Source organism: Dama dama, chromosome X, assembly GCF_033118175.1.
Source record: "Dama dama isolate Ldn47 chromosome X, ASM3311817v1, whole genome shotgun sequence".
Classification (NCBI taxonomy): Eukaryota; Metazoa; Chordata; class Mammalia; order Artiodactyla; family Cervidae; genus Dama; species Dama dama.
This window is the reverse complement of record NC_083714.1, coordinates 71876789-71889520: the sequence shown is the minus strand read 5'-3', so window position 1 is coordinate 71889520 and position 12732 is coordinate 71876789. Positions and strand designations below refer to the sequence as shown.

The following is a 12732-nucleotide window of genomic DNA, read 5'->3' as shown; positions in this document are numbered from 1 at the left end:
AGCAGTGTAATACAAATTTCTCTTTGTGTTTATAGAGCATATCATTGATACATACAAATAACATCCAGAAGCATATTATGATGTATCATGATACTAGATATTAAAACATATTTAATATGCCAAATTGAGACTATATCCAACAAATAAAATTGAGAATAGGAATTGAGAATTAATGTACAAATTGAAGAGAAATTTGCAAATTACAAATAAATAAAAGTTCCTGTTTGAACATTATCAGAACTAAACTGAAATAAAATGGCAAATTTTAGGGAATGAAAAGTAATAAACAAGGAGGGGGAAAGCAGCCAGAGACATTGTTTGTTTTTGGACTCTCTATTTTAACTTCACAAATTTTTTTTAAATGCCCTTCTTATTTCTAAATTCTAGTCAAGCTGTTTCTTTTAGTTGGATAATTCTTATGCTTCAGAGTCAGACACAACTTAGTGACTGAAAAACAACAACAGTTATGTCAGTTTGTAGATGTGAAAACCCATTTTTACATGGACTACTTCATGCAAACAATAAACAAATTCTGTGAGTTGGTATGTCTTGTATTCCAGTTCTCTCACTGAATGTTCAGATGCTAACAAATCATAAATATACAAATTTAAACTGGTGATATAGCTTCTGTTTCAGTATCTCCAACTACATGGAATTCAGTCTCTCCTGAAAATCATTCTTTTTCTGGAATTAATAGACAGCTCTTCATGTTGATCTGAAAGTTGCCTCTTTATAATTTTATACCAGATCTTGTTCCTGTCATTCAAAGAAAGACAACTTTAATTCCTTTTTCACACAATTGTCCTTCCCATGTTTAAGTATTTGCCATATCAAACCCTCTCTCTCTGAAAAGACATTTCTTCTTTAATCCAAACTTCCTAATCTAGATCTATATTTACATTTTGAGGCCCAGAGCTGAACACATGGAATATTGCATAAAACATTCATTTCACATGGAAGAACTGCATTTGAAAGCCACGTTGTAACAAAGAGTAAATGAGTATATTTTTGTTATTAGTGACAAATATCCCTTTATTTTTCCTTAACTATTGAATGAAATATTTTAAATGATTTTTATTACTTTTGACTATCTTTCTTTAAAAATGTATTTTTAATTGAAGGAAAATTGTTTTACAATACTGCATTATTTTACTTTATTTTTAAACATTTTTTTAAATTTTATTTTAATTGGAGGCTAATTACTTTACAATATTTAGTGGTTTTTCCATACTGCATTACTTCTAACTATCTTATTATAACATTATCTTTTATATATTTTCTCAATGATGAACACCTTTATAAATACTTTGGGTCTCATATAATCAAGGTATCTTTCTTAATTATCTTTCATTTTAATGTAAAATGCATATTATTAGATTAAAAACAAATCTGTCATTAGTTTATTTAAGAGAGTCTACTGTGCTAGTATTTTCAGTTAGTGATTTTGGTATTTTTAAATTTTATTGAATTATAGTTGATTTACAAGGTTGTTTTATTAATTTCTGCTGTACAGCAAAGTGATTCAGTTATACATATACATATTCTCATTCATATTCTTTTCCATTGTGTTTTATTACAGGATATTGAATATAGTTCCCTGTGGTATACAGTAGGACCTTGTTATTTCATTTAATGATTTTAACTTAAAACTGAGCATTTAGTTAACTTACATTTAGTACTTGGCTTTAATAATTTCTTCTTCCTCTTCCTCTTTGTTTTCTCTTCTCTTTGACAGTTCTCCGCGGGGGATACAAAAAACACCCTAGTGCAATCCTGCCTGGTATGGACTTGTTGTCCGGGACGTATATATTTGCGGTTTTGTTAGCATGTGTCGTGTTTCAGTCTGGCGCCCAGGAGAAGAACTACACCATTCGGGAAGAAATGCCAGAAAACGTCCTCATAGGCGACTTGCTGAAAGACCTCAACTTGTCGCTAATTCCAGACAAGTCTTTAACAACTCCTATGCAATTCAAGTTAGTATACAAGACCGGAGATGTGCCACTGATTCGAATTGAAGAGGGCACAGGTGAGATCTTCACTACTGGAGCTCGCATTGATCGTGAGAAATTGTGTGCTGGCATCATAGTGGACACTCGTTGCTTTTATGAAGTGGAGGTTGCCGTTCTGCCGGATGAAATATTTAGATTGGTTAAAATACGTTTTCTGATAGAAGACATAAATGATAATGCACCATTATTCCCTGCAACGGTTATCAATATATCAATTCCAGAGAACTCGGCTATAAACTCTCGATATGCTCTCCCAGCGGCCATTGATCCAGACACAGGAATAAATGGAGTTCAAAACTACCAACTAATTAAGGTGCGTTTTAAAAATACTTTGTTAAAGACAGCTCAATTTTTAAAGGGAAGAAAAGGGGATCTTAGTGTACTTCATACTTTGAGTGATTCATCTCCACAATTATTCGAAGATTAAAGCATAGCAGAGAAAATTTATCAATGCAATTTTTGCAATGGCATGGGGTTAAGAATCATCTTAAGTATATTCATTTTCAAGCAATTGCTTGTGTTTCCACTAACAATCTATTATAGGAGTCAGACAAGGAGCTCAGCATTGCTGCTTAAAAATCAATAACTTACCCAACATCTTACTTTTCATCTGTCTAGTCATGACTCTGCCTCACACTTGGCCTGAACAAGCAAATCTAAGCATTAAGAATGAAAACCTATCAGTTTTTCTAAGTGATTATTTTAGACAGAAAGCTTTATCTTGTCATTTGAAAAGATGCCAAATAAATCTACTTTAGGGGTGAATAGAACTTTTTTATTACTAGCATTTCTACACTTATATAGGAATAACAAATATATTTTATGCTGATTTCAAGTCAAGGAAAGATATTTAAGCATCTGAGTCACAAAGTAAGATTAAATTTTAGACACGTGTTGTTAATGTTAAATGTTTTCATTTTGTTCCAAATCTTTGAAAACACAGAACATTCATTTGCTATAAACGGTAAGTTTTTTTTTTTTTAGCTAAAAAATTCCTTACTCTAAAGAACCTATTTGGTTTGATTTGGACCTTGTGATGGGAAATGCAGAGGGAAGAATAGATGAAATATTTGATATTCTTTAAAATCGTGAAGAGGGAATGAATTTATCAAGTGAATGGGTGATTCCTTTTAATTACCTATATGGTATATAGAGTAGTAGAAAACTCAGATTTGGGTATGTGAAATAATGCATACCCAAGTAATACATACATAATCACTTGAATTATTTTGGGAAATGTGTAAAAGAACAAATGTGCAGATATTATATAGACATGGTCAAGTGATTGTCAAAGTTTTATAAGCATTTTCTAACTATTCACTACCAGATTATGATTATCATGATGACCAATGATTAAAAGAACATGTAAATAAAATATTTTTATGTATATCATCTGAAGATTTTTGCTGATGCTGATATGTTGTAGAGATGTATTTATTTACAAATACATTCACAAATCTAACTCTAGAGATCTTTTGAGTAATTTCAAGTGAAATGCAAATTTGTGTGTGAATTATAAGAAGTAAAAACAGAAAAAGGATGAATGTTATAAATGAGGCTTTTTAGGTAAGGTCCCTACAGTGGTATCCCTTTATTTGATGAAATGGAAAAATATGCAGGAGTCAGAAAGATGTAGATCACAATTTTGTGCTTGTGACCAACTAGAAAAGCCACCTCCAGCTTAATCTTTATGACCTTTAGTTTCTCCAATCATAATATGAGGATGGTGCTATAAACATCATAGGAGTAAAATTGGGAAGAGTAAGCACTAAGTAGAGGGTAGATATACCTGCATAAAATATTTTTGGAGATGGATTGAAACAATTAACTGTTTACAGAAATGTGAGGCTTATCACTTTAAATAGTAATTGTGTAGCAGAGTGGATACTATCTCTAAAGTTACAATGTCCAGTAAAACTTTCTGCATCAATGAGGGAAGTTCTGTAATCTGTAGTATCAAATATGGTAGCTACTGGCCACAAGTGGCTATTGAGTACTTGAAATGTGGTTAGTGTTACCAAGGAACTGAATTTTTAATTTTACTTAATCTTAATTTTAGTAGCCACCTGTGGTAACTGGCTACCATATTGGAGAGCATAGCTAAAACAAAGAAAAAATAGTTTATTGAAATCAAAATGAGACCTTACCAAATTTAAATCAAGAATTAGTAATAGGATCTCTTCACCCAACCATCCTGACAAAAGTGTTATTTTGAAATGTAGTGCTTTACTCAAAGAATAATTTTGTCATGTTTCCCTCAGGGCAACTTAATGAACTTCCAAGAAATTTGTTTGTCATGAAAGCTGCTTAACAAATTCAAATAAAACAAATAAACCCACTGGAATGACTTAGGTTTGTTGAAGTCTTTTTTCATTTGAATTTCTTTGAAAGATTGTCAGCAAGTGACATAAAGACAGGCTCACTAGAGGTACTGAGATGAGTCTTAGAAATAGATATGCTCTAAAATTTCATTCTGTTTTAGAATGTGCACTAAGCCAAAAGTGAACTATATGATATACCTAAAGCACTGGGGTATTTGTACGGCCCCATGGGCAAATACTGTCCTGACAGCTTGTTAAAAATAATGAGAATGGAACACAGAACATACCCCTGGGCTTGCAGAAGGCCATGACATGTGTTAACTGATTGCACTCTGACTTACAAAAAGGTCCTGTCATGAAAGTGGCATATATACTGGGGGGGATAGGGAGGTTAAATAAAAAGAAAGAAAATAAACATGTTACAATCCATCCATAAAGTTTATTAAAGTGTTATAATTTGAAAGTAAGCCAACCATAATAATTTATTTTAAAAGATACCCTGTCCTGCAGAATAGGTTGAAAATTGAATTAATGTTAACTTGTTTTACATTTGTTGAATAGATAGGACTAGCAAAATCACAGTTTATCCTAAGGAAGTATGAGATTTGTACTTAAACGTTCAGATAACAAAGGGAGAGAAGTGGGAGATACAGGAGAAAATTAGGTCAGTTTACACATGAAAGGTCTTGTTATTAACAGATGTATGTTAATTAACAAGATAATTAACAGAAAATACAGTCATTTGATAAATGTCAAATTGTGTATAATAAAAAATAGTCTAGACAAAACTTATAATATTGATCTTCAAAACCATAACATATAGTTTAATTTCATTTACACATTTTTATGATATTGTGTGTGCTTTGAAATAAACAGGAAAGTGTTATTTCACATTTTAAATAGTTGGAAATTTCATTTCAGAGTAGTAATTTATTTTGTTTATACTGATATGATTAGTAAATTGGAAACCAGAATAAGGTCTTCTGAATCTTAGATTTGACTGAGAGAAACACAGACAGACAGATAACCTTGAGAGTGGAGATCACAGAAAGTTTAACAGGAGAGAAAAGAAACAAAAGAAGGCAAAAAAAAAAAGTGAGGAATGAATGACTAACATGATTAACAAGTGATTCTGCTTAGTACAAAGAAAGTTATGATGTAATAAAGCTTATATGACCATGGCAAGGTTAAATTGCAACTTTTTTGAGAGATTAGATTACTCTAAAGAAAAAAAAGATTCATGTATAAAAGTTTTTGATGTGAAAATTGTCACTTAAAAAAGCATCCAGAAATGAAATCTTCTCTTTTCCCTGTTTCAAGTAAACCCATGCTATAATGAGAATTTCCCATGATATTCTGATTTAATTATCCTTAATTTGGACTAGCCATGCTAAAGATCTATAACTATATATCTGTTATACACACATATGCATGTATGCCATTTCAATACATGATAAATATACCATTTTAAAATGTTATTAAATAATATATTTTAAACTATATATATTATACATGGTATATAGTATACACTACATGGAAATTATACATACATATATGCATATTGTATACTATATATATAATTATTGCCTCTTGAGAAACCTGTATGCAGGTCAGGAAGCAACAGTTAGAACTGGACATGGAACAACAGACTGGTTCCAAGTAGGAAAAGGAGTACGTCAAGGCTGTATATTGTCACCCTGCTTATTTAACTTATATGCAGAGTACATCATGAGAAACGCTGGGCTGGAGGAAGCACAAGCTGGAATCAAGATTGCCAGGAGAAATATCAATAACTTCAGATATGCAGATGACACCACCCTTATGGCAGAAAGTGAAGAGGAACTACAAAGCCTCTTGATGAAAGTAAAAGATGAGAGTGAAAAAGTTGGCTTAAAGCTCAACATTCAGAAAACTAAGATCATGGCATCTGGTCCCATCACCTCATGGAAATAGATGGGGAGACAGTGGAAACAGTGTCAGACTTTTTTTTTTTTTTTTTTTTTGGCTCCAAAATCACTGCAGATGGTGACTGCAGCCATGAAATTAAAAGACGCTTACTCCTTGGAAGGAAAGTTATGACCAACCTAGACAGCATATTAAAAAGCAGAGACATTACTTTGCCAACAAAGGTCCATCTGGTCAAGGCTATGGCTTTTCCAGTGGTCATGTATGGATGTGAGAGTTGGACTGCGAAGAAAGCTGAGTGCCAATAAACTGATGCTTTTGAACTGTAGTGTCGGAGAAGACTCTCGAGAGTCCCTTGGACTGCAAGGAGATCCAACCAGTCCATCCTAAAGGAGATCAGTCCTGGGTGTTCATTGGAAGGACTGATGCTGAAGCTGAAACTCCAATACTTTGGCCACCTCATGCAAAGAGTTGACTCATTGGAAAAGACCCTGATGCTAGGAGGGATTGGGGGCAGGAGGAGAAGGGGACGACAGAGGATGAGGTGGCTGGATGGCATCACCGACTCGATGGGCATGGGTTTGGTTAGACTCTGGGAGTTGGTGATGGACAGGGAGGCCTGGTGTGCTGAGATTCATGGGGTCACAAAGAGTCGTACACGACTGAGCGACTGAACTGAACTGAACTGAACTGATGTGTCATCTATTACGTATATGCCACTTATTCTTAGTAGTATTTGATAGAGTTATAAGTAGGAAATTACAGTGTGTTTTTAACTTCCACTTTATTATTCCAATGGCCTGTTACTTATAAAATATCTTTTCAAATTCTAAGTCTTGTCATCAGGGAAACAGTATATTCACAAATAGAAATACACTTCAAGCACCCAATCTGACTCAAGATATGGATATAAACCACAGGTATTTACTTCTTCCTATGGTTGGAACTCAGGGGAAATTAGTTCATGTAATGATGCTGCATATGTCTTCATTTTCTGCTTCAGATTTTCATCTTCTCCCACATATATCAATAGTAATATTTCCATACTAGCCCAGTGACAGCGTGTTGATTAGTTCCCTTGAGGCAGGCATGAAATGTTTCAAAGGTTGACTGTGCTGACGGAGCGTGAAGATCAAGTTTTTCTCAGATTGGTGACCACTCTCAAAGCCCTCACACATCTTTGCCCATCTCATAAGGCATCCTCATATTTCCATCCACCTCCAGAAAAATTTAATCTTCAAATAATCAAGGTTTGAGTCCTTGTTTCTATTTTGTTTAAAATAAGATACATGTGATTTTCACTTTTAAAACTAAATGAGAACCAAACATCTTCCCTCTTGATCAAGAACTTGGATTTATGAAACTAAGGTTATACTTAGATTTGCTTTGAAATATGGGATTAGAAAATCCACATTGTGAAAATTGTGTCTACCATTAGATTTAGTAACCTTGAATATACTTGCCAAGAATGAGACATCAAATAATATGCTGTGGAGGCAAAGAGCAAGCAAACTTTATTATTCTGAAGGAATTAATATTTCTTTATCATATATATGCATAGCTTAACATAGTATGTAGTATAAGGAGGAGTGAGTACAAATTCAATAATGCCATTGCAGGCATAATATGGTATAACAATGTGTTTAACTGCTTTAGAACACAGTTGCCTCTAAAGATGTTCAGAAGGGTTTGAATATAGTGATTTCTTCATTTTTCTACTATGAAGTTTTATTTGGAAATTCAGCCCTTCCACTTTAAGATAAACTGATTTTATGTTCTTTGAATTCTGTGATGTGCAGATTAACATTTTTGATCTGTGTTAAAAAGTAAAAGAGATGACAATCAAATGCTAATGACCGTTAGGTCCCTGAAAGCTGGGGGTTATTATTAAAGTGCACCTCCAGTGGGGAAAAATGACAACATAAAACTCATTCTTTTCATAAATGGATCTTTATTAATGCTGTCAGGTCTTATTAAAATGAGAGTGTGACACTAATAGGATTAAGTAACTTTTGACTTCATTGCTATTATCAGAGTCCTGGTTAGTATAGTTCATTACTGCCTTTCATTAAATATGTGTGTTATTAATAGTCCCAATGAAGCACATATATGTAGGACATTTTAGATAGCTCAATTGTAGAATTTATAAATTGAGATTCTGAAGAGCAAATATGTCCCCAACTTTGATTAATTTACTCACATTCTACTATTTGACCTGATAATAGCAATGAGCTATAAGAAATACTGCTAAGTTTTATATCAATTACTATAAGGCACAGGTTTATTGATCTGTTATTCCATTGTTCACTATATCTAAATAAAATCAATTTGATGTTTAATTTTGTGCCTGCCAAAAGTAATGACTTACAACCTAAATAAATATGTATTTAATTACAAGTCAAAATTATTTGGTATAGAACTCTAATGAAAACATGAGGTTTAGCTCCCATAGTTTTGACTGATGCTAGTAATCTAAAATAATAAACATTCCAATGTATGTAGTTAGTTGAGCATAAATTATTATTTTTTGTCTATACCACTTTATACTGACTGTGTAACAACACTCAGAGAGCTGAAATATGATCTTACATTCAGTCGTACACCAAAAAAATTGGATTGGTAAAGTGTTGGCACCTGAGGTGAAAACTTCTTGTTCAAAAGTGATGATAAAGGCAATGAGAAAAAAAAAGAAAAAGACAATGAGGTCATTTTGGGGGAAATTTCTGATTTTGACCTAATTTGATCAAGAAATTAATTTATATAGCTTTATGTTTTTACCACACTTTATGCCTTTACCAAGCTTTATGTGAATTTGGACCAGTTTTGAGGAAATTATTCTTTAGCAAAAAATATAAAATGCATATGAAAATAGTTCTCATTTCAAAATAGAATGCTGAAAAAATTAATATTTTCCCTTTGTATTTATCAGTTTTTAGTCATCTTCATAAATCAATAGAAAGTGTGAATAATTCAATAGCATAATAGATCAAATAGGTTGCTTTGACTACAAATTAAATTTTAGTATATCTTTGCTGAAGTATCTTTTAGTTTCTGAATGCAGGTAGAATGTACCAGAGAAAAGAAAGTATTAGTTTCAGTTTAACTTTAAAACACAGAGCGTAAATAACTATTTTTGAAATATTATTTTTACATTGGTTTTTTGTTTGCATATATTTTTCAGTTTCTGTGAAATATAAGATGTAATTTTAGATGACCAGTCATAAGAAACATACTGTTTTTTTTTTTTTTTTTTTTTTTTAACACAGTTAAAGAATGTTTAGGGCTTCCCTGGTGGCTCAGATGGTACAGAAAGTGTGCATGCAGGCTAAGTTGCTTCAGTCATGTCCAGCTCTGTGTGACCCTATGGACCATAGGCCGCCAGGCTCCTCTTGCCCATGGGCTTCTCCAGGCAAGAATATTGCATTGGGTTGCATGCCCTGCATGGTATCTTTCCTACCCTGTGAGTGAACCCGCTTCTCTTATGTCTCCTGCTTTGGCAAGTAGGTAATTTACCACTAGTGCCCCAAAGTGGTAATTTACCACTGGAAAGCCCCAAAGAATGTTCAGTGACATAATATTTTAATTGCTACATGTAGACATCTGTAAACTTTCAGGTAAACTAATAAAAGTAATACAAAGTTATATAATAGGAGATACAAATAAAAGACTTAAAAGTACTTTTAAGCTTTGTTTCATTCAAAAAACAAGGAATTTTAAAAGTGGAATGTTGTAAAATGAAGCTTTAGGTTATCTAACCTAATTTATATTTATCCTTGAGATCTCAATCGGGAATTTTATTTTTATGGAATCAGGATATTCTCATGAACATTTTCATCCTTTTTCTTATTTTAAACATAGAAGTCCATTATTTTAAGTTTCTTCAATTGAATGAAGTGGAACTCTAAAGAATGGAAAGCTGTTCTACTAAATATTTTTAGTTGTAACAGTAATTGACTACTAACTAATATCTTAGTCCAATTCTAGTCATCTAAATTTAACATATACTTAATGAGTGCCCAGTATACAAAGTCTTGAGGGACAAAAATATGTTTGAGAAATAGTAACTGTCCCCAGAGAGCTTATAACAGGCATTATGGGGAGTATATTTCACACTAATGGTAGTAAGGAAGAAAATATTCACTATATTAAAAGAACATTTTATCTTGAATTTGTCCTTCTGACATTAAGAACAGAATTATCTTTAAGTCTTCACAGTTTCAGACAAGTTAAAATTTCCCAATCTACTTGTAGTAGATTTTCACCTAGCACTCATTAATTTCTGATATTTTATTTTTTACTAGGTCTGCAATTATGGCAGTCATACTTTCTCTCAACACTTATCTTCAAAACAACTTTGAGATTGGAAATAAAATCTTTTTGATGAAAATGTTAGTTCCTATTTTAGTGGTGGTAATTACATGAGTCTTTCTATTATCTTAATTATCAAACTTGTTATCTATGCCTCCAATTTCTCACCTTTATAATAGAGAAAATTAAAATTAGCCTTATCTTGCAGGTAGGGATACTATAAAAATTAATGAAATAAGAAAAATATATAAAAGTTGCTGAGTGCCTTGAAGAAAATTGTATTATAAACAGTCATCAGTTTTGCTGTGTAGCTTAAGACTAATTATAGTCTTCCCAATTTTTCTAAAAGTACACTTTATACTCTTCAAAAAGCTTATTTTACAACCTAATCTTTTCATGCATATTTTATGTATGTATACAGAGGAAACTGTGACAGCATTATTCTCTTTCTTAATCAATGCCACTGGCACCACATATATTTCTGGACTTAGTTCATTTTAAAACAACCATTTACTTTCTTTAGCTTACCTCTTTAATCAAATGTTTCATTCTCTTCATTTGTCTTTCCCTCCTCTTGGCCCTCCATATGACTATGATGCTGCTAATGTGAATACTTTCTCATATATAGCTTCTACCATCTGGAATTGCTTTATTTACATCTCATTCATATGCCATTTTGAAATATAAGATTTTCTATCTTGTCTTTTTCCACACTGAAAACTTTTCCTATTTTCCTATTTCTTTTCTTGTAAGTCAGTCAAAATTGTCTTTTGCAGTAGATTCTGTAGGAGAGACATGGAAAATTTGAATTTTTAATTTTTAGCCATTCTAAATTAATGTTTTAAAAGTCAGTTTTCAAATAAGAGATTTGCTAGAATTAGCCTTTCATGGATATTGGTATGTTTTCCTGGTTTATGAGGGAGGCATAATATTCACTGACAATAAGAGTTTGCTTAGAAGCATGCATTTAAAGTAGATAAGTTAGGGACAAGAAGAACTTTGCTGTCAATAAGGAAAATAATGAAGTAAATAGTTAACAGAAGAACAAAGTGATGTTCTAAACAACATAGGAATGCATAAATTAAAAAAAACAGTTTAATGGATTATAAATAAATTAAGAAGTGTGGAACTTTATAGATTACTTTTAGTTGAACATAGTGCTTTATTGAAGTCACTGAATGATTGTATGGGTGAATATGAGAGTACATATAGCTATCAAAAAGCTGGAAAATATAATCATGCTTAGTTACAAACTAATGATTATTAAATTAACTTCAATATTCAGCTCCCTTCAATAAATAAATATGAAATGAAGCCTACTTAGGTTGGTTGAATTCACAAAAAATTATAAAATTCTTATTTTGATTATTATATTCTTGACTTCATTTAGTGGTGTCTCACTGCTTTTTCTCTGAGAACTTAAATATTTAATAGATTTTATGAATTGCAGGAGACATTCAAATCTTCTAATTTTTCTGTAAGGAAAATGATTCTAAAGGATTACCTACAGATAGCCATACCATTTTCTTTCTTTCTTTTTTTTAGCCATACCATTTTCTTCAACACCATATCACCCCTTCAAATACCTCATTATCATAGATTCCAAAACCAGTCTAGAACTCTCTAAGTCAAAGAAGTCATGATGGCCATCCTGTCTTTTTTAAGCCTTTGAAAGCCACTGTAATGGTGTGGGAATGCACCTTTAACTGGAAGTAATCATAGGACTGGTGAAAATTTACTCATTGGGGATGGTGTGTGTGTGTGTGTGTGTGTGTGTGTGTGTACATATATATATATATATATATATATGGCACTTAGTTGAAATGTTGGCTGGCTTCTGAAGTAGTTTATCCATCTGTAGCTTTTAGGATTCTAGACATTCTCTGAAGTCTGTTTTCTCCAGAAAACCTGTCTTTTAGGCATATTTAGCTGCCTAGAGTTTTACTTTTGTATTTCAAATGATGCTTTAGATCAAATACCTAAGTGGTAAAATGAATGGATTTTTATAAACATAGAAGTCTTACATAGAAAACCAGTTTACATGCAGAATTGCTAGATTAATAAAACTGAGATTTTAATCTCTTTAACTCAGAATTCTGATTTGTTGGTTATTTATTGTAATAGACATGACTTACTGAGCTATATTTGTCTACACAAATATAGTCATACTATGCCAAATTTAAGTAGTT

The 12732-nt window shown here is 32.2% G+C and overlaps 1 protein-coding gene across 6 annotated transcripts in view; it reads left to right on the top strand.

Moving 5' to 3' along the window:
• The first annotated feature begins 1782 nt into the window (after window positions 1–1782).
• Window positions 1783–12732, top strand: part of PCDH11X (protocadherin 11 X-linked) — a 904836-nt gene continuing 893886 nt past the window's right edge. For all 6 annotated transcript variants that reach the window (XM_061136650.1, XM_061136649.1, XM_061136648.1 and 3 more), the window contains exon 1: window positions 1783–2322. In XM_061136650.1, coding sequence (XP_060992633.1) covers window positions 1783–2322 — 540 coding nt within the window. The remainder of the gene's footprint in view (window positions 2323–12732) is intronic.